This window comes from Protomyctophum parallelum (assembly GCF_964188405.1).
Source record: "Protomyctophum parallelum genome assembly, chromosome: 12".
Taxonomy (NCBI): Eukaryota; Metazoa; Chordata; class Actinopteri; order Myctophiformes; family Myctophidae; genus Protomyctophum; species Protomyctophum parallelum.
The window spans coordinates 9,632,732-9,655,296 of record NC_139712.1 but is presented as its reverse complement, the minus strand read 5'-3'; the positions used below and the strand labels follow the sequence as shown (position 1 = coordinate 9,655,296).

General features: G+C 41.5%; 1 protein-coding gene across 1 annotated transcript; it reads right to left on the bottom strand.

Moving 5' to 3' along the window:
• Positions 1–244: 244 nt before the first annotated feature.
• On the bottom strand, positions 245–7,069 carry LOC310867497 (protein NLRC3-like; the record flags this gene model as incomplete). The annotated part of the gene is made up of 7 exons (XM_083777612.1): positions 6,968–7,069; positions 6,005–6,118; positions 4,773–4,826; positions 2,796–4,656; positions 1,626–1,799; positions 559–732; positions 245–407 (listed from the first exon to the last, which is right to left on the bottom strand). The coding sequence occupies exons 2-7, from the start codon at positions 6,057–6,059 to the stop codon at positions 245–247; spliced, it is 2,481 nt and encodes an 826-aa protein (XP_083633738.1). The 5' UTR covers positions 6,060–6,118; positions 6,968–7,069.
• Between the last annotated feature and the right edge of the window lie 15,496 nt (positions 7,070–22,565).

Below are 22,565 nucleotides of genomic sequence, written 5' to 3'. Positions count from 1 at the left end.
TGATTGGAGCAGAGTGGATTCAGAAGCGGGGCTACTTGGCCAGTAGAAAACAGCAACACTCTCTCAACCTCTCTTTCAAACTTCACTGTGCAATGCGTAAATCTCACGTTAATGAAATTAACACAGTTAAAAGGAATTTGTGTTGAAGCACGATTAACGTTAATGTGTGTCAATGTTAACAATGTTAACTTTGACAGCCTTTTTTTTTTTTTAACCAAGATGGATGGACACAGTCCAAGTCGACTCACTTGACAGTCTCGAGTCCAGCAGAGAGCAGCGTCTGCTCAGCATCTCCTCCTGGGTGGTTACAGCTGAGGTCCACATGCTTCAGATGGGAGGAGGGGTTGAGGGCTACAGCTGAAGCCAGAGAAGAACAGCCTTTCTCTGTGATCGCACAGCCTGACAACCTGCAGAGATATCCACACTTTAACAAACTGCTATTGATGCTCCAGTACAGAGAAAACTTTATTTACCTCAGTGTCTGCAGTACAGATCCACACAGAATAAAACTCTATTTACCTCAGAGTCTGCAGTACATATCCACACAGAATAATTTACCTGAGAGTCTTCAGGTGACAATGTGGACTCTTCACTCCGGCACATAGAAGCTCAATTCCAGAGTCCTGCAGGTTGTTCAAAGTCAGGTCTAATTCTCTCAAATGGGAAGGATTGGAGGCGAGAGCCGAGGCCAGAACTTCACAGCTTCTCTCCGACAACCAGCAGTTCTTCAGACTAAATGAAGAATACAACCAGATGAGAGGGGGGGGGGAGATAGAGAGAGAGATAGATAGAGATAGAGAGAGACAGAGACAGAGACAGAGACAGAGACAGAGACAGAGAGATAGAGATAGAGATAGAGATAGAGATAGAGATAGAGAATACATATTCCTGCCATACAATTTCCGTTGGCTCATGCAGCATAAGTTTTCCACATAAAACCTTCTCTCCCACTGGGTTTTTAGATATTGATCCAATTAAGAATTAACATTAATATAAATATCATTCAAAACTAGGGGATGACACTCTGACAGAACACATTCAACCACTCATAGTATCATCAGAGGTGTTTAGTGTTTTAAATGTATAGTATCTCAGCATAAAGACTACATACATTAGTCACTGTATCTTATCAATATTAACCCATTTTGGGCGGGAACCCCTTTTGGTGTTTTAAGAATTATATTATACTTTAACTATTGAAAAATAGCAGATCTACAAGCTCATAGCGCGGGACTCGGTGCCGAGCTTGTAGGTCTGCTATTTTTGAAAAATCGTGAAAATGTGCCTCAAATCTTTGAATATATATTGTTACAGAGTGATTTTAATTTAACTTAAGCTTATGGGGAGGTCCCTGGAACAACATATTTTCAGATGGGGGGGGGGGGGAGTCCTTGAGCACCACTGATACAGAAACATAAGGTTTTCCAGAAAAATTGTCATGATTTAGAAAACTTTGATTTAATTTCGACGTCAGGCCAAAATGGGTTAAGGTCAGTGTGAGTTACCATGATATCAAACCTTATCCACACTTCAAATAAAGTACCACCTCCATAATAACTGCATTATAATCACTTACTATAACAGAACGTAACCAAATAAAAATAAAAATGGTAAACTAATCTGACCTGAGAATCTCCAGACGACAGTTTGGGCTCTTCAGTGCAGCACAGATGAGATCCACTCCGGAATCCTTCAAGACGTTTCCACTCAAGTCCAGTTCTCTCAAATGGGACGGATTGGAGCTGAGAGCTGAAGCCACAACTTCAATGTGTTCCATCTCGAGGTTACAGTCAACAAGTCTGTAATTACAGATTAAATGTACAATCAGATATGATCAAAACAGAACAGACCACGTTCACTGTGAAGGAGGTTCCCTGTGGAGCTGTCTGAAATGTGTGTGTGTTTGGATACTTTTCTGGCTAAGCAAATAAGAGACATATTGAATTATATGTGCTCATACCTTTCCACTGTTTTCATTTGATTGGAATACAAACATTACCCCATTCTGGGCGGGAACCCATTTTGGTGTTAGCACTATGTTATGCTTTAGCTATTGAAAATAGCAGATCTACAAGCTCATGGCGCGCCACCGAGTGGCGCGCTACAAGCTTGTAGGTCTATTTTTTTAAACTGTCAGGATGTAAGACATTTTTAGAATCTGATCTCAGGTCAAAATGCATTAAAGAACCACCATTCATCTGTGCGTTAGAATCTGATCCCAGGTTTGCTTAACAAAGTCCTCTGTGAACGCTAAGCAGACCTAATGCAAAATGAAAACATTTGGTCCTTGATCCAGACCTTGTAAGCAAACGTTAGGTGTGAAAGGCACCTAAAAGATCTTCAATCTAGTTCTTCAGACATTAGCAGGATGTCAGTAAGAACAGAGAAGTGGAAGATAGATGGAAATCGTGGAACTTACATTTAAATGTATTAAGTAACGTGTGAACGTAATGACCAAGTTCATTGTTTAAAAGAGCATCCTCTGTACACCCCTTCACTAATGGTACGGTCCATTTCTCATTTGGTATAGTCTGTTTTCATTGTAGAATAACTAATGAGGACACTGGTAAATAGCACACACACACACACACACACACACACACACACACACACACACACACACACACACTCTCTCTCTCTCTTTGAACCATTCATTCATAAATATGAAGTGAGTCTCACTGAACTGAAATAATGTTCTCATTTGTCACAATGACAATGTGTACATGTGTTTATTTTTATTTTTAATGAATGAATGAAAGCTGCTCTAACATGATGATATTCTTGTGACTACTAACCTGGCCGTTTTGCAGTTCCTCACAGCTGGGACCAGTCTCAGTTGCCCCGTCCAGACTGTTTTGTATTTGTCCAGGTCCAACTCCTCCAGAACCTCTGACATCTGCAGCATGGAAGCCAGAGCTGAACACTGGGTCTCAGAGAGTTCCTTCCCTGAGCTGTTCTCTGACTCCAGGTACTGTTGGATCCCCCGACTGACTGACGAGTCGTTCATCTCCATCAGACAGTGGAAGATGTTGATACATCTGTCAGGAGAGGCATCATCATCATTCATCTCCTTCAGGTTGTTGATGGCTCTCTGGATCTCCTCTGGACGGTTCTCTGTGTGACCCAGCAGGCCTCCTAACAGACTCTGGTTGGACTGCAGTGAGAGACCATGAAGGAAGCGGACAAAGAGGTCCAGTTGTCCACTCTTACTCTGCAGGCTTTTCTTCATAGCAGCCTCCAGGAAGTCAGACAGGGAACTCTCACTGTTGAAACGGCTGTCTCCGAGGAATGCTTTCAGGACCTCAATGTTCTTGTTTCTCTTTGTTAACATTTGCCTCTTGTTCCTCTGCGTGAAACAGTGGGACAGGTAGACTGCAGCCAGAAACTCCTGGAAGCTCAGATGAACGAAGCAGTAAACCGTTTGGAGGAAGAACACATCGTCTTCTTTGAAGAACTTTGTGCAAAAGCCCAAGTTCTTCAAGTCCTTGTTCACATCAAGACCACACACCTTCAGGTCCTCCTCATAGAAAACGATGTTGCCTTTGACCAGTTGGTGAAACGCCAGCTTGCCCAGCTTCAGAAGAACTTTCCCTGCATCCTTTATGAGTTTATTTTTGTCTGCCTCGCCTCGTTCAGGATTCTCCCGCAGTATCTCACCCATCAGGAAGTGGCAGAACAGCTCAACCAGGGTTTTGGGCAGCTTGACTGTCGTCCCCATGTTCTTCACCATGTTCTTCACAACGGTAGCAAGGATCCAACAGAAGACTGGGATTTCACACATGGTGAGGAGGATCTTTGATTCTTTGATCTGTGAGAAGATTGATCTGGCCTGGGTCTCATCACTGAACGTCTTCTGGAAGAACTCCTTCTTCTGGTCATCTCTGATGAACCCTCGTACTTCTGTCATCCTGTTTACAAACTTCTTAGGGATCTGATTGGCTGCTACAGGTCGTGAGGTTATCCAGACGCGAGCAGAGGGGAGGAGCTTCCCCTTGATGAGGTTTACAAGGAGATCTTCCACTGGGTAAGAGTCATTGACATTCATGAGGCCAATTTCTGTGCTGAAATCAAACTGGAAATTATTTTCATCATAACCATCCAGAACAAACATGACTTTGAAGGGGAGGTCATTGTAGTCTCTTGCCGTCTGCAATTCAGTGAAGATATGATTAAGAACGTCTTCCTCAATAAATCTGGTTTCGGCGATGCAGCAGTGAATTAGCTGTGCCAAAGTAAACCTTTTTCCCTTGAGCATATTTAACTGGCGGAACTTGAGTGGGAACACAAGGTGTGGGTCTTGGGGGAGAAATCTCTTGGCCCAGTCAGACACAAATTTGTGTACGAGGAACGTTTTGCCAATCCCTGCACAGCCAACGGTCAGCACTGTTCTTATGATTCGTCCAGAAAGGTCTTTGAACATCTGAACCAGTTGGATTTCCTCTCTTGCCTTCTTCATCTCCATCTGTCTGACCTCATGATGGCTGTGGATGTCTGTTCTTTCGATGTCTACATTGTAGAGCGGAGCGAAGACGTTTTCAAACACGACCTCAGACTGTGTGCCCAAATCTACACTCAGATATGTGCTGTTCATGTTGCGTTGAAGCTCCTCTTCATAGTCAGTGATGTGACGATATCCTGGTGTTCTCTCCAACAGACCTGTAGCGAACAAAGCATTTCCACTTTGTCATATGTCGCTCGCAAGCACACACATGTACACACATGTACACACACACACACACACACACACACACACACACACACCCACCCCTTACCTCTCAGTTTGGCAGCTCTGTCTAGTCTTCCCATCTCTACTCCTTCTGTCAAAGCTGAGATGTGAGACAGTGATTGGTCAGTGAGATGTGAGACAATGATTGGTCAGTGAGATGTGAGCCAGTGATTGGTCAGTGAGATTTTAGATTTTTTCCCCACCATAGTTATCACAGATACATAAATGTATGATTTGTATCAATATAGATTTATCATAATAGTTACATAAATTCATTGATTTGATCTTATTATAAACTATTACAAATACATCACTTAACACATTTATTTACTTCTGAAAAACTTTCCATATCAGTGGTTCTCAATATTTCATGTCAAGGACCCCAAAGATTATATGTAATTGGCCGCCGACCCCCATCTGAAAATATGTTGTTCCAGGGAATATATGTTCAAAGATTTGAGGCACATTTTCAAGATCTTTCAAAAATAGCAGACCTACAAGTTCATAGCAGACCTACAAGTTCACAGCAGACCTACAAGTTGTAGATCTGCTATTTTTCAATAGCTAAAGCGTAACGTAATGCTTAAAACACCAAAAAGGGTTCCCGCCCAGAATGGGTTAAAGGACAACTTTAGTTTTTTTCAGGTTCATGTTTTAGGTTGTTATTAGAGAAAGTAAAAGATGAGATGAGTTATTTTATTTATATTTACTATTTATATTATTTATATTACTTTCATTTTAGCTATTTTAGCTGTTTTTGACAGGGGGGCGGGGACATTCGAACATGGGGCCAAATATGTATTATTATTTTTTAACAAAATGTTATACTACACAGTATGACAGCCCCCTATAGAACCCCCCCTACACAGTATGGCAGCCCCCTATAGAACCCCCCTACACAGTATGGTAGCCCCCTATAGAACCCCCCTACACAGTATGACAGCCCCCTATAGAACCCCCCTACACAGTAAGGCAGAGTACCAGTACTTAATTATAATTATTTTACTCGCCGATACCAAGTACCAAATAGTACTTTTAGTTTGTGTTAAGTACCACGTCTTATTCCCTAACTTGAGTAAACTAAAGACCTGGAGGCGTGATCAATGCCATTTGGCTATTCTGAGTGGCCAAAGAGCATCGATCACGCCTCCAGGTCTTTAGTTTACTCAAGTTAGGGAATTAGACCTGGTACTGGACACGCAAAATACAGCCCTAGGTGTCTTGTTCCATTATAAATCACTTAAATACTAGGTCTCTTGTTCCACTATAAATACTTACGAGGTTTCTTCTTCCGGAGTAAAACTCCAAGTGCTACTATTGCTACGATCACCATGACAGTAATGATCCCACGTCTTAATCCTCTGCCTGGTGGTGCTGGTGGTTCTTTAGTAGCTGAAAGACAGAAATATAAAACAGAACCGTTTGAACCATTAGAAAGGCTCTGTTCTTGGTTGCCGTTTCACACTTAAATCGTGTTTCTATGTAACAGTATGCCAGTTATGTAACAGTATGTTTCTATGTAACAGTATGCCAGTTATGCCAGAGTAATGCTATTTTTGTGTCCTGTATCACTATTCACTATGGTCCATGTGACAGAGGGGTCAAAGTTGAATTAAGCAATGTTACACGAGAGGGTGTGGTTTAACGTGATTATTGCCACGACAGTGATGCGGCCAGGAACGAGACGTAGCCGAGTTCCGCAAGCATCACTGAAGTGGCAATTACCCTCAAAACTAAGAAAATCACTGAAAAATGTTTTTTTTTAATGACAGATGTAGTCACTACGACCACAAATGTCCAAAGAAACTAGCTAGCCTATAGCCACCGAGTTTGCTGCGCTCTGGGAAAACAGAGCAGCTGAATTATTAGTTTTGATTAGGTGTGGAGTGGTGCTCGTTTGAACCACGGCTAGAAGGCTGTTTCAACCAATCAAATTGCTTCCTCGAAACGACCTGTTGCAAAATGAAAGTTGCACTATATGATATAGAAATAGGTCGACAATACAAATGACGCTAGTATTGTGGATTAATTTATTTTGAATGAGTGGCCCCCAGTGCCCCCGCACCACCAAATGACCGGAACTACTTATATTCACCAAAACCAGAGCAGAACTCCCACCACGGGACTCGGGCAATCAATTAATACCTTTACAACAACCGCCATAATAATGGCAAGTATTTCCTAGTCCAGAAATCTGAACCGCGCACACGCACACACACGCACACGCACTAAACTACATACCTTTGTAAAGAGGGTTGCGATAAGAATTCTGCGCCTCACTGAACAGGTTCTTTATTTGACAGGATATCGTTTTAACCCTTCGCCCTTTCTCATCGTTGTAGATGGTCGACTCCCAGGAGTTGGGTCCACGCCATTCGCCTGCATCGAACTTCCAGCGATAGCCGACCGGACCAGACTCTGTGACGTCGTCAACCGTACAGTGCAGCGTACAGTGGCTGGAGTTGGAGTCACACTGTTTGATGTTCAGGATTGGCCTCGGGACTTTCTCTGTGGAGGACACAGAATGAATTACTGCACCACACACATCTAGCATCTATCTTCAAGTAGGTGTCTTCTGTCACAGGCCTAATGGTGTATATATTATACCACAGGTCGTAGTCCCAGAGGTCCCAGAGCGCAGCAAAGTCGGTGGCTAGGCTAGCTAGTTTCTTGGGAAATTTGTGGTCGGAGTGACTACATCTGTCATTAAAAAATATGTTTTTTCAGTGATTTTCTTAGTTTTAAGGGTAACGGTTATATAATTGCAATATTACACAAGAGGGTGTGGTTTAACGTGATTATTGCCACTTCGGTGATGCTTGCGGAACTCGACTACGTCTCGTCAGTTTAGTATTCACTTGATCATTGTTTGCAAACCGTCATGTGGGTTTATTGTCATTGTTTATGTAAAGTGTAAAAAGTGTCCTGTAAGTCCATTTGGGCGGGGCTTCTTCGGAAGCATGACACTTAAATAAAGAATCAACCAATCAAAAAACATCTATCATGAACACACTTTTACAGGGCTTTAACTAGTCGACTATTCAACTAGTCGACTAGTAAATCCACTAGTTGATCATGCTTGACTAGTTTATAAGAAGAAAGACTTCTTCTTCAAAAACTGTCAGGATTTAAGAAGACATTTTGTAGAATCGTCCTCAGGTCTAAATGGGTTAAATAAATGTATCGATAATATAATATAAAATAAAATAAAACATCATTGAAGGACAGCCAATAAAATGACGAGTCATACTCACTCATCTCTTTAAGCAGGTAAGTCTTGTTGTGCAGTCTGCCGTTGAACTCCACAGAATACAGCCCGATGTCTTCTACGGTCATGTTGTCGATGACCAGCCGTCCGGTGTGTGTGTCCAGTGTGGAGCGGTCTCTGAACGTCCCGTAGTAATCCAGTTCTTCCGTTCCGAACCATTCTGCTGCCAGGTTGCCAGCTGTAAAAGACCACAGAGCAGTGTTGTTTACCAAACCATTCTGCTGCCAGGTTGCCAGCTGTAAAAGACCACAGAGCAGTGTTGTTTTCATCGATTGATACTATGACAAAAGATTAATGTCCGTCGACTACCTTTTTCCACTGGTGAAAACTGAATTAAAAACTAAATGAAAACTAAGCTATGACGACTAAAACTAAGACTAAATATATTGACAATTTTGTCAACAAATAAAAACTAGACTAAAATGTTAGGAAGGGACTAGTGGACAAGAGATCTAGTATAAGTAATTTTACAATTAGTTGCATGCTGAACATATTGACAATTTTGTCAACAAATAAAAACTAGACTAAAATGTTAGGAAGGGACTAGTGGACAAGAGATCTAGTATAAGTCATTTTACAATTAGTTGCATGCTGAAAATAGCTGATCTACAAGCGCGTTGTGATCTTGTAGATCAGCTATTTTCAGCAAATGAAATTACGACGGCATCGCGGCCCACCAAAATACATTTTGTTCGACTAAATCAACTGTAGAGTTAGTCGACCAAAATCTTATGATATTTAGTCGACTAAAATTTGCTGCCAAAAACAACACTGCCACAGACCAAAAGAAGGTTACTGATACTCGCCTCCAGCAGTGTTGTTTTTGACAGCAAATCTGGGATTTTAGTTTTAGTCATAATAGTCTCTTGAATAGTTTATTTAGATTCAGTCACATTTTAGTCACCTGGAATGTTTTAGTGTTAGTCTATAGTTTTAGTCGACTAAATATACAGTTGATTTAGTCGACTAAGATGTGTCTTGATGCCGTCGTAATGGCTGATTTTATACACTCGCTGAAAATAGCCGATCTGCAACGCGTTGTGAGCTTGTAGATCTGCTATTTTGTACTTTTCACGCTGCTTCACCAACTATAAAGAGCGTCGGTTTGAAACTCGATACGGTGTCATCACCAGTCCACATACCGTGCCAGGGTGCCGATTCACCGGGTGTGTGCCGCCACAGGATCTGGTGGATGGCTTCAGGAACGGAGCGGTAGTCTGGGAACAGTTCCACGCGGATGCCTCTGTCTCGTGGTGGAAGGTACGTCACCTCATGGGCTGTGGAGAGAAACGCATGGCAGTCAAGTTGAACAGTTAAAGGGTAGTGGAATGTAAAGGCCTTATTCATACTCGTTTTCTGTGAAGAGCTGACCACCGGAAACTACAACATGACGTCACTGAGCCGCGGTGGTAAGAGACTCACCGCTCACTAGGGATGGGTCCGATTAATCGATTAATCGATTATCGTTGATAGGACCCGAAATCGATTATGAAAATTAATAATCGATAATCGTTTTTTTTTTTTTTTCTGTTTCTTTTTAAAATGAAAATCTGTTGGAAAGGCAATATTGTCATCCAAACAGGACAGGCCTACCAAAGTGTGCCTGGGATGTGTCTGTGTAGCTGCATGACTGAGTGGAAATTGATTCCAATCAAGATACAGGTTTGGAGGATTTAGCAGGTGTTGGGAATTTACCTAATCAGGCCTAGGCTGCGGTTGCTATGGTGATCAATTGGATCAACAGTGGTCCAGGGACCACCAGTGGTCCTCATTTAAAAGATGGAGTTAGTAACCAAATGAACCCTTATTAACTCTCAAGAGTTACAATTATTGTTAATCAACTACATCAGGGGTTCCCAAACTTTTTTGACTTAGGTACCCCTTGGGGGGAAGATTCTTTTTATTTGTAGGGTTCATAAAAAAAATGAAAACCCCCCCCCCCCCAAAAAAAAAACCGATTAATCGATTAATCGTTAATATTGAATTATACAAATCGATTTTCATTTTGGACACATTTACACATCCCTACCGCTCACCCAAACACATCTCTGTTTTTACTAAAACTACAACATGACGTCACTGAGCCGCGGTGGTAAGAGACTCACCGCTCACCCAAACACATGTCTCTGTTTTTACTAAAACTACAACATGACGTCACTGAGCCGCGGTGGTAAGAGACTCACCGCTCAACCCCAAACACACCTCTGTTTTTACTAAAACTACAACATGACGTCACTGAGCCGCGGTGGTAAGAGACTCACCGCTCACCCCCAAACACACCTCTGTTTTTACTAAAACTACAACATGACGTCACTGAGCCGCGGTGGTAAGAGACTCACCGCTCACCCAAACACATGTCTCTGTTTTTACTAAAACTACAACATGACGTCACTGAGCCGCGGTGGTAAGAGACTCACCGCTCACCCCCAAACACATCTCTCTGTTTTTACTAAAACTACAACATGACGTCACTGAGCCGCGGTGGTAAGAGACTCACCTCTCACCCAAACACCTCTCTATAGAGTTGTGTCGCCTTAATATCTAGAAAACCCACCAATAAATCCCTATCCGAATCAAATTAACTAATCTTTCTCAGCAGTCACTGGAGCGCGCATCTAGCTACTGCATGATGATCATGCACGCTGACAGACAGACAGCAGACACGGTCCCAACTCCTAACACAAACACTGAGGAAACCTGTTGTTGTTTGATTAAACATAATGTGCCACGAAATATTGCTTAGTTGGTTATTATCGCATCGAGGAGGTACGTGTCCATAATATCGCCACGAACGGCCAACAAAAGACATCTCTCTTCCACAGTGAATGAAGCACAGTGATGCCTGATTTATTCTTCGTCGTACAATGTGTTCCGTGCTGAAAATAGCTGATATACAAGCTCACAACACGTCGCGTCCGGACACGTTGTGAGCTTGTAGATCAGCCACCCTCAGCATGCGGAGATGCAGGCTCTGAGAACATTCAGAAACTTTTGCCTTCACAATAAAAGTGTGCCCATATAGAGAAGGAAAATAAGTAAGAATTTGGTGGCATTTCACATTGCAAAAGAGCATTTTTTGTAAAATCATGTAAAAAATATAAGGAATTAATTTGGATAATGGTAATGGAGATATTGTAAACGTTGTCACTTTATTAACCTATTTAGGCCTAAGGCCGATTCTAAAAACGCCTCTAAATCCTGACCTAAGGTTTCTGAAAAACTTTAATATTTATATAGCAGCATCAAAAAAAAAAATTAATACTGTACATACTGTACAGAACCCAAATATGGGTTCCCGGCCTGAGGGGGTAAGATACCAATAGGGGTTCCCGCCCAGAATGGGTTAATCCCAAAGGACTTCATTTGGAATAAAGTCTGCGGTTTTATATGGCTATGGGCTGTGCCAATAATAATTTAAAAAAGCAAAAAAAGAACGAAAAAAATAACTATAATAGTTTCAAACGATGAACTTTGAATGATGAACTATGAACGGAACTAGTTCATTTTTTAAATTTTGAACTGTGAACTGAACTAGTTCCTAAAAAAAATAACTTTCCCAACACTTTACACATATATATATATATATATATATATATATATATATATATATATATATACACACACACACACACACACAACAAAAACCACACCTGTGTGAAGTGAGGGGTGCTAATATATTAAAGTCTAACTCATGTTGATTAGGTGATGTAATGGTGATTATGATGTCTATTGCTCAGACACTAGGACATAAAATTGTCAATGAGAATTTAATCTTTTTGTAGGAGGGACATCTACACTAATAGCTGAATAATAGGAGGGCATATATAGGGGTGCATTTCATTTAGAAAAAAATGCCTTATGTGCCAAAACATTTTATTTCAATGTATTCTATTATTATTGTAGTCTAAAAAAACGTATTTAGAAGTTTTTAAAATGTATTTTTTAATTGATTACTAAACATCGGTCCAAAACATGGGCATCGGTGGTGTAGGTCTCTCCAAAATCGTCATCGGTCGGGCTCTAGTCAAAAGGACCACTTCACCACTTTTCAACCTATCTTCATATAATAGGTCCTCACTAATAATCATGAAAACAATGGCGAAACTTTTTTTCCTCTACTGTGTCTCATAGGAGGGGCTGTGGGCAGTTCAGAAACCGTCTTCCAGTGACATCATCGATGGGGAATACAAGCTAATAGAAACTGCAGGCTTTCTAGTCCTGAAAAGTTGCAATGTGAAAATGGAAGCCATCGTTCTCACGATAATGAAAATCTAAACATTTTTGTAAAACAATCTTGTTAAAAAAAGTCTGCCTAATGATGATGTCACTGTAGGACAGTTTTCTAAACTGCCCACAGCCCTCCTATGAGACACAGACCGAGTAGAAAAAGATCGTGCCATTTTATCATGATTATTAGTGAGGACCTATTATATGAAGATAGGTTGAAAAGTGGTGAAGTGGTCCTTTAAGCCAGTGTTTCCCCAACCATACATATATATACCGTATATTACCAAATAGTAGCCCGGGCCGTTAAAATGCAAAATCGATTCGGACCCCGGGCTGTTATAAGGAGCCGGGCCGTTATTTGCCATATAGGCTGTTATTTATTTTTGCACCTGCCTGCACAAGGCCATTATTTGGTTTCAGTATAAACATACAGTAACATACAGTAACATGTAGTGCAAATATTGTCTGGAACTGGTATTACCGTAATAATAAAAAATTAAAACAAAGCTACAGTACATACAGTAAAGTGTTTATGCAAATATACTGTACAAAACATATAATAATACATGGTTAATTCCTACCGCCATGACATTCAGTGAATTATTTTTAATTTTAAAATACAGGCCTGAAGAAGGTCAGTAGACCGAAAGCTTGCTAAATAAATACATTGATTGTGCAGCAGATCTGAGTGTGTGGAGCTTGCCTTTATGTTTTCTCAAAATACAGGCCTAGAAAAGCTAATTTGGAATTAAAATGTTTGGATATCATTTAATAAATAACAACCCTAACAACATAGTGTTAGTTACTTTTTTACATCTGTTCTTTTTTCCATGTTGTCTTGCTTGGGGGATACAATATCCTCATTAATGCATAGGCCTGGAAATGTTGTAGAATATGAATTGTTAAAAAAACATATTGTGGGAAATAAACTTGTGGGACTGTAGCAATCTCAATGCTATAATTTAGTGCAACAATATTGTACTATTATTGTAATATTGCTATTTCTTTGCACACCGGCCACGGCTTTTTGCACCGGTCTGCACCGGGCCATCATTTGGGGCGCGTTCGGAAATACCACACCGGAGCACACTCGCCTATTAGTTTGCATTGCACAGTGCGCTCAGTGCGCCATTTCCGAACGCGCCCATAGTTACATACAGTTCCATGCAGTCATCTTTTTTTAGTATGGTAATAAACATTGCAGGCAATGCATTTTGATTTAATTGTAAGAGGGAGCGTATCAACACACAGGTGTAACCACTACATGTTCTGATTGAGCATGGGGAAGCAGCGGACAAACACATGATTTCATTATAAACTGTAGGCCTACGTACCGGTAGATTTTCACCCAATGGAAATTTACACTTCACGGATTATGGGACATTTGGAATTAGAACAATCGGTTGAAGAATGCCCGAGTACAGCACGATTTAAATATCAACTTTTTCGTTGCGCTGAGGACTTGTTGCGCCGAGGTGTTTTATAGTAGGCCTACTATACTTGTGAGGACCTGGCTGGCGCACGCCGCGCACCGAAAAGGGTTCTTTTTTTTTCCTTCTCTGCAAGCTCACAAAGCGCTGTCATGCAACACTTGGAGCTTGTAGAATGTAGATAGTGATACACGGATGACAATAAGCATTACACAGAATATACACCACTTTGCATTAAAACAATTGGTTGTGCATATAGGAGGCACTTGTGAAACTATGATTTATTTTATGGATGTGCAGGACTGGTGTTGCGCTGTTGTGAAATGATCGAGTGGCGGGCGGAGATTTGCAAACTCAACACGGTGAACACGCATATAATAATATAAATGAGGGCTGAGGCTGATTAAGTTGGCAAATAACGTTATATAGAGGAGGGCGGTTATTTGATGGAGGCGGTTATTACGCAAAATGGTGTCGGAACCTGGGCCGTTGGTGCTGGGCGTTTATTTGAGCATGGGCTGTTATTTGGTAATATACTTTTTCCACACACACAGCTGCTACAATGTATTTGAAACCCTACAGGGCTACAACATATTTGTTCTCATATACACAATATGGCAAGTTTTATATATTTAACAACAAATATTTTTAAATATTTATATATTTTATTTCCTGGCCTATACCAATGCGAATACAATTGCTTTAAATTGCTTTCATCGCGCCACGCACGATCAACACAGTTTGAGTACATGCAGTGCACATTGCACACACACAGAAAGTCACTTTCTGATGTGTGTGTGTGTGTGTGTGTGTGTGTGTGTGTGTGTGTGTGTGTGTGTGTGTGTGTGTGTGTGTGTGTGTGTGTGTGTGTGTGTTGTGTCAACTTGTGTGTGTGCAGCCCGTGCAGGCGGTCGCAATCTGGACACGCTGAATCACACATGTTTAACATAACCGTAACATTTACGGTATGACACATTGACAACAGCGAACGTTAATTATTCTGAAACATGAAGGACCTGGCTGGTCCTGGGTCAGTGGCACCTGGCTACTCTGCTTCTCTCTCTTGTGTCGTTACTTATGGACATGCAGTGGACTGAGCTGGTCCTGGGTCAGTGGCGCCTGGCTACTCTGCTTCTCTCTCTTGTGTTATTACTTACTTATACAATCAATCAATGCTATGGGGAGGGTCGGCCGTCGGGGTTACTTTTCTTCCTGTTTCCGAGGCTACTTTTGTTCAAATCAAACGGCACACCAGCTGGGCTTAAAGTTTAAGCCTCTTCAATAAAGTAAATATCCAGACAGTCACACTAATAATACACAGCTGTATAAATCAATATAAAACCACATTGAATCCATTTGGAAGGACCTTTTTTGAAAACCACACCCTGTTTTCCTTCCGGGTAGGCTACTAGTGTTAAAAAGTAAAAGGTTTCAGTAACAGTGTAAAACAAGTGAATGTAAGTGTACATAATAGCCTGAAGTTACCTGTCCCAGGTGTGTTACAGCTGCTCCAAAGAACCAGCACCAGGAGCATGTAGAAATTAATCCGCATGATGGTCTTCGGCCTCAAAGCCGTTAAAACTCTGTTGATTACCGCGAAGAACAAGGACGACAGGAGTGCCTCCATTGTTGTGCTCTTCTGGTTTCAGGTTCCTCTCTGTGATTGTGCAATGTGAACGTGAACGTTACCTTCCTCCTTCACCCCTACTAGCCTCTCGAACCCTGAGCAGTGAGGACACTCCCCCTAGCTCCCATTCGATGCGATGCAGAGCCATCTAATAGAAGAGTTGCGACATTGAGTGGGCAGAAAGCCGAGCATGCTGGAGTTGGAAATACATTGTTATCGAGGGCGGCGCTATTTTTAGGCAATGTGTGCAACATCCCATGACTGTTTTTAGGTATTGCACAGTGACAACTATGAAGTCTCTGTAATGCTTTATGTTGTACTATTACTACACTACGAAACGATCTAAAATAAAGGGATTTAAGATCATTACAGCTAGCTGGGCTGTTGCCATGAATGCATTCTGCCTACTATTGGACTGAAACTGGCCTCTGTAAAAATCTGAATCCCTCCCACCCCCCCATTTCCCCTCACTGTATATGTATATGTATCTTTTCCCTTTTTGCTTCCTATATGATGAATTCCTGTTCTGTTCTTTAGCTACACAGAAATGTCTATTTGTATGTCTCTAAATGTTTTGATGAATTGAACAATGTGGACCCTGTTGTAAACAAGTGTAATGCTTAATTGGGTCGTCCACTCACAGTTAACAGTCTTTGTATTGAGTTTGTGCTTGAAATGTACTGTAATTCTGCAAACTGTTAATAAATATTTCAAATTCAAATCTCAATAGAAGTCTATGTAGGAGAAGAGCCTCCATATTGGACTGAACGTCTTTAAGACTCGGATTCAATTGAAAGGAGCTTTATTGGCGTGAGAAGAGAAAACATACGTTTACTAAACATTGCAGAAGCAATTGTGTCACAATCAAAAACGGTTGAAAATGTGGAAGGCATAATTATAGTTGGAGGAGGTATAGACAGAGCTATGTCACATCCTTTAAAGGGTAAGACCACTTTTTTTGAGGTTTGGGTTGTGTAGTTACTTTGCCATGATGCAACTCCAAATGTGGACAAGAAATAAAAAATAACTGCTCCAGTGATTAGAAATTGATAATTCAAAATATGCTCCTCATTGACTTACATTGTAGCTGAAACAGCTCTCAAAGTCACTCTTTTGGTACGTAAACAAACACAAACAAAGTTGATTCAGACAATATAGAGCATCACCAAAACTCATGTGGTTTTATTTTTTCATAAAAATGTTAGATTCCTGTTGATTTTACTATTTGAAGATCTGGATCCGGATCCACGGATCCAGTTCCGGGTTTTCTTCCCAATAAAATGGACAAATCAACAGGAAGATAACATTTTTATGAAAAAATAAAACCACATGAGTTTTGGTGATGCTCTATATTGTCTGAATCAACATTGTTTGTGTTTGTTTACGTACTAAAAGAGTGACTTTGAGAGCTGTTTTAGCTACAATGTAAGTCAATGAGGAGCATATTTTGAATTATCAATTTCTAATCACTGGAGCAGTTATTTTTTATTTCTTGTTCACATTTGGAGTTGCATCATGGCAAAGTAACTACACAACCCAAACCTCAAAAAAGTGGTCTTACCCTTTAAGGCCTACATGTTAGTATACAGGGTTTAGGCCTATATATAAATATTTTTGCCGTCACTTTTTGGGACAAATATAGCAGCATTTTATTTTCCTCAAGACAATTTCAATAGTATACAAAGGTATGGCATTTCTATGCTCGTTTTGGTCATACATATAGTTTAATTCACTCGCCATACCAGGCAGCATGGCGGTGTCACGGCGACATTGGTGACCTGATGAGATATGTGACCATCTTAATGGTGCGACTTATTATTGATTCACACAATCACACTATAACTCACCACCAGGGAGGAGGATTTGTTTTTAACTCCGTGGACTAATTAACATTGAGCTCGATCTGCTGATGAACCAACCAGCAGTGATCTACGCCGTGGGACGCCCAGACGTTATGCGATTGTCTACGCGACGGTCACACATTTCGGCGGGTCACCGATTCCACACCGCCATTCTACACCGCCATGCTGAAAAAGGCTGTTTTGTGTGTGCGTGTGTGTGTGCGTGCGTGCGTGCGTGTCCCCCACAAGTTTAGACACGTCAAAAACCAAAGAAACAACTACACTTTAGAAACGAGACCAAATAAACAACTACACTTTAGAAACAAGACCAAACTAGAAAAAGTGCCCTTCTGGGCACAGGTCTCCACCAGGATTCTTCCTCAGCCTAGTGGGAATATGCGTGCACAGTTTCATGGCAATCGGACGCTGCGTTGAGGAGTTGTGGCGATTTGTACAAAGCGGGCTACTCCTGAAAACTGTAGGAGCCAATCGTGGCCAATCAGGATGGAATATGAAAAATCAAACAAACCTGTCTTGATCACATGACTATGGAGATCATGTGTACCGATTTGCGTGAAATTTGGATAAAATCTGAAGGAGTAATAATAGAAAATGTGTTTTACATATGTCGGCCTCCTGGTGGCGCTATAAAGAGCAGATGTGAAAAATTCCAGGCAAAGGTTTTTCCTTGGCCTCTAGGGAGTTGGCATACAAAGTTATCCACAGATCCGTGCAGTTAGAGGTAAAAACACTTTTTGGCCAGTTATAGCGCCACCTTGAGGCTGAGTTGAAATTGTTCATGTGGCATTTCGTCCTCGGCCTAGTGGGAATGTGGGTGCACAATTCCACGGAAGTCACGCGATGTGTTCATGATTTGCAGCATTTTGTTTGAAACTGAGCACTCCTGTGAACTTTGGAAGGCAATCTTAACCAATCAGGATGGAGTGTGAGAAATCTGAAAGACCAGTTTCGTTGAATGGCTCTAGAGAGACTGTGTACCAATTTGCGTGATGTTTGGACAAAATCTGTAGGTGTACTGTGCAAAAACTTGTTTTGCACAAAGCGGCCTCCTGGTGGCGCTATAACAGGCCGTTCTGGAAAGTTTGGGGCAGACGTTCATCGTTGGCATCCAGGGAGTGTGTGTGCAAAATTTGGCATCGACCGGGTTAACGGCGGCCGAGATTAGCTGCTCACGGACACACGGACGGACGGACGGACACACGGACGGACGGACGGACGGACACACGGACGGACGGACGGACGGACGGACGGAGTGCAAAACATACTCTCCCCCCATGTCTTCGGCCTGGTGGAGACAATAAACAACTACACTTTAGAAACGAGACCAAATAAACAACTACACTTTAGAAACAATACCAAATAAACAACTACACTTTAGAAACAAGACCAAATAAACAACTACACTTTAGAAACGAGACCAAACTAGAAAAAGTGCCCTACTGGGCACAGGTCTCCACCAGGATGAGCAGATGTGAAGAATTCCAGGCAAAGGTTTTTCCTTGGCCTCTAGGGAGTTGGCATACAAAGTTATCCACAGATCCGTGCAGTTAGAGGTAAAAACACTTTTCGGCCAGTTATAGCGCCACCTTGAGGCTGAGTTGAAATTGTTCATGTGGCATTTCGTCCTCTGCCTAGTGGGAATGTGGGTGCACAATTTCACGGAAATCACGCGATGTGTTCATGATTTGCAGCATTTTGTTTGAAACTGAGCACTCCTGTGAACTTTGGAAGGCAATCTTAACCAATCAGGATGGAGTGTGAGAAATCTGAAAGACCGGTTTCGTTGAATGGCTCTAGAGAGACTGTGTACCAATTTGCGTGATGTTTGGACAAAATCTGTAGGTGTACTGTGCAAAAACTTGTTTTGCACAAAGCGGCCTCCTGGTGGCGCTATAACAGGCCGTTCTGGAAAGTTTGGGGCAGAGGTTCATCGTTGGCATCCAGGGAGTGTGTGTGCAAAATTTGGCATCGACCGGGTTAACGGCGGCCGAGATTAGCTGCTCACGGACACACGGACGGACGGACACACGGACGGACGGACGGACGGACACACGGACGGACGGACGGACGGAGTGCAAAACATACTCTCCCCCCATGTCTTCGGCCTGGTGGAGACAATAAACAACTACACTTTAGAAACGAGACCAAATAAACAACTACACTTTAGAAACAATACCAAATAAACAACTACACTTTAGAAACAAGACCAAATAAACAACTACACTTTAGAAACGAGACAAAACTAGAAAAAGTGCCCTACTGGGCACAGGTCTCCACCAGGATGAGCAGATGTGAAGAATTCCAGGCAAAGGTTTTTCCTTGGCCTCTAGGGAGTTGGCATACAAAGTTATCCACAGATCCGTGCAGTTAGAGGTAAAAACACTTTTCGGCCAGTTATAGCGCCACCTTGAGGCTGAGTTGAAATTGTTCATGTGGCATTTCGTCCTCTGCCTAGTGGGAATGTGGGTGCACAATTTCACGGAAATCACGCGATGTGTTCATGATTTGCAGCATTTTGTTTGAAACTGACCACTCCTGTGAACTTTGGAAGCCAATCTTAACCAATCAGGATGGAGTGTGAGAAATCTGAAAGACCGGTTTCGTTGAATGGCTCTAGAGAGACTGTGTACCAATTTGCGTGATGTTTGGACAAAATCTGTAGGTGTACTGTGCAAAAACTTGTTTTGCACAAAGCGGCCTCCTGGTGGCGCTATAACAGGCCGTTCTGGAAATCTGATAGACTGGTTTCGTTGAATGGCTCTAGAGAGACTGTGTACCAATTTGCGTGATGTTTGGACAAAATCTGTAGGTGTACTGTGCAAAAACTTGTTTTGCACAAAGCGGCCTCCTGGTGGCGCTATAACAGGCTGTTCTGGAAATCTGAAAGACTGGTTTCGTTGAATGGCTCTAGAGAGACTGTGTACCAATTTGCATGATGTTTGGACAAAATCTGTAGGTGTACTGTGCAAAAACTTGTTTTGCACAAAGCGGCCTCCTGGAGCGGCCTCCTGGTGGCGCTATAACAGGCCGTTCTGGAAATCTGAAAGACCGGTTTCATTGAATGGCTCTAGAGAGACTGTCTACCAATTTGCGTGATGTTTGGACAAAATCTGTAGGTGTACTGTGCAAAAACTTGTTTTGCACAAAGCGGCCTCTTGGTGGCGCTATAACAGGCTGTTCTGGAAAGTTTGGGGCAGAGGTTCATCGTTGGCATCCAGGGAGTGTGTGTGCAAAATTTGGCATCGACCGGGTTAACGGTGGCCGAGATTAGCTGCTCACGGACACACGGACGGACGGACGGACGGACACACACACACACGGACACACGGACGGACGGACGGAGTGCAAAACATACTCTCCCCCTAGGCCTTCGGCCTGGTGGAGACAATAAACAACTACACTTTAGAAACAAGACCAAATAAACAACTACACTTTAGAAACAAGACCAAATAAACAACTACACTTTAGCAACAAGACCAAATAAACAACTACACTTTAGAAACGAGACCAAATAAACAACTACACTTTAGAAACGAGACCAAATAAACAACTACACTTTAGAAACGAGACCAAATAAACAACTACACTTTAGAAACAAGACCAAATAAACAACTACACTTTAGAAACGAGACCAAATAAACAACTACACTTTAGAAACGAGACCAAATAAACAACTACACTTTAGAAACGAGACCAAATAAACAACTACACTTTAGAAACGAGACCAAATAAACAACTACACTTTAGAAACAAGACCAAATAAACAACTACACTTTAGAAACAACTTTGACGTGTCCAAACAACATTCCTGCCATTCAGCCTAAAGGAAGAATGGAGAGGTTTGCTATTTTCACTAGTGCACACTGCGTGCGCGTTCACTCACTCACACACACGTCACACACGTCACACACACACACACACACACACACACACACACACACACACACACACACACACACACACACACACACACACACACACACACACACACACACACACACACACACACACACACACACACACACACACACACACCTCAAAGGTTACCAATACTAGAGAACTGGTTGGATGGCTTTCTAATGAGACAGTGTTGTTTTTGGCAGCAAATTTCTATTTTAGTTTTAGTCATAGTCTCTTGAATAGATTATAAGTAGGCCTACTATTATAATCAAATGTATAATGGGGCTCAATGGCAGATAGTGGAACAAAAAATCACTTTCACCTAGAATCGCCATTCATACTTTTTATAATTCAGCTGACTGTGGAGACACATGCTGGAACTTTTTTACTTTGAAATGTTTTGTAGTTTCGGAGTTATTTTCGTCTTTTTTTTAAATGATGATGAAAAACGGCATGCTAGTATGCTGTATGTATGTAGTATGCTGTCCATGGGCTATACCAGTATCCTATAGTCTAGGATAGAAAAAGCATTAAAACTACATGACATAGCATGTCGTTTTATTTTCTTCCCTTTTCCCACAATTGGTAAACAATAAGTAAACAGTAATCTGATAAAAGATTATTTATTTCTTCCAGTGTTTGTCGAGGAAGGGCATTACACCCACATTATGCTGCACACAGGCAAGATGTTCACTGCTTTCACAAAAACATTGTCTCATGCAGTTCCAGAGTGGGTTTCCCTCCCACTTTCTCCCAGGTGTGAAGAAGTAACCGTGCATTTGAATGCCTTTGAAAGGTAGAAAGGGGCAGAAGAATAACTGGAAATACATCTGTTGCAAAATGTCATTCGAAATTCTCTGTGACAGAATTTAACAGAAAAAAATAGATAAAGGACAGGATCCAAAAATGAACCAAAAAAAACAAGGTTTTCAAAATTCTGTCATGATAATTACCAGTAGAAATAAAACCATGGCACCCTACTGTACCTACTGTAGGTGTTTCAATTTAAAAAGAGGCACTTTTTTTCCTTTTGGGATTTGTTTTTGGACAAAGTTTTGAACATAAAAACTCTTGTACCGAACATAACATACCACCGTATCAGTACTCCATTACAAGGTCTTATCACTTTCATTTGATGAAACGATTACATTTCTCCAGTCCCTCAAGCCAATATCTTTCTTTTATGGCTGTATAAAACTGTATAAAAAAAAAAAGGTCCTACAGTACACAGCTCAGAAAGCAGCCCTCATTTAAAACGTACTTCAGGTACAAAACAATTCACGTAGTTATTTCCTTTAAGAATTTAAAACAAAATGACATTACTGTCACAAGCAACAGTGGGAGTTCCAGGGGTCCCCAGGTAAATGATAGTTTGGAACCAAATGGACCATTATGGATCTGTAACTCTGAGAGCTCCCTTTGTACACTCTCAGAGTTAAATTTACATTGATTTTACAATATAAATTGGGGGTCCCGATAGAAATGCCATTAAATGGGGGGGTCTGTAGACTAATGCATGTCAAAG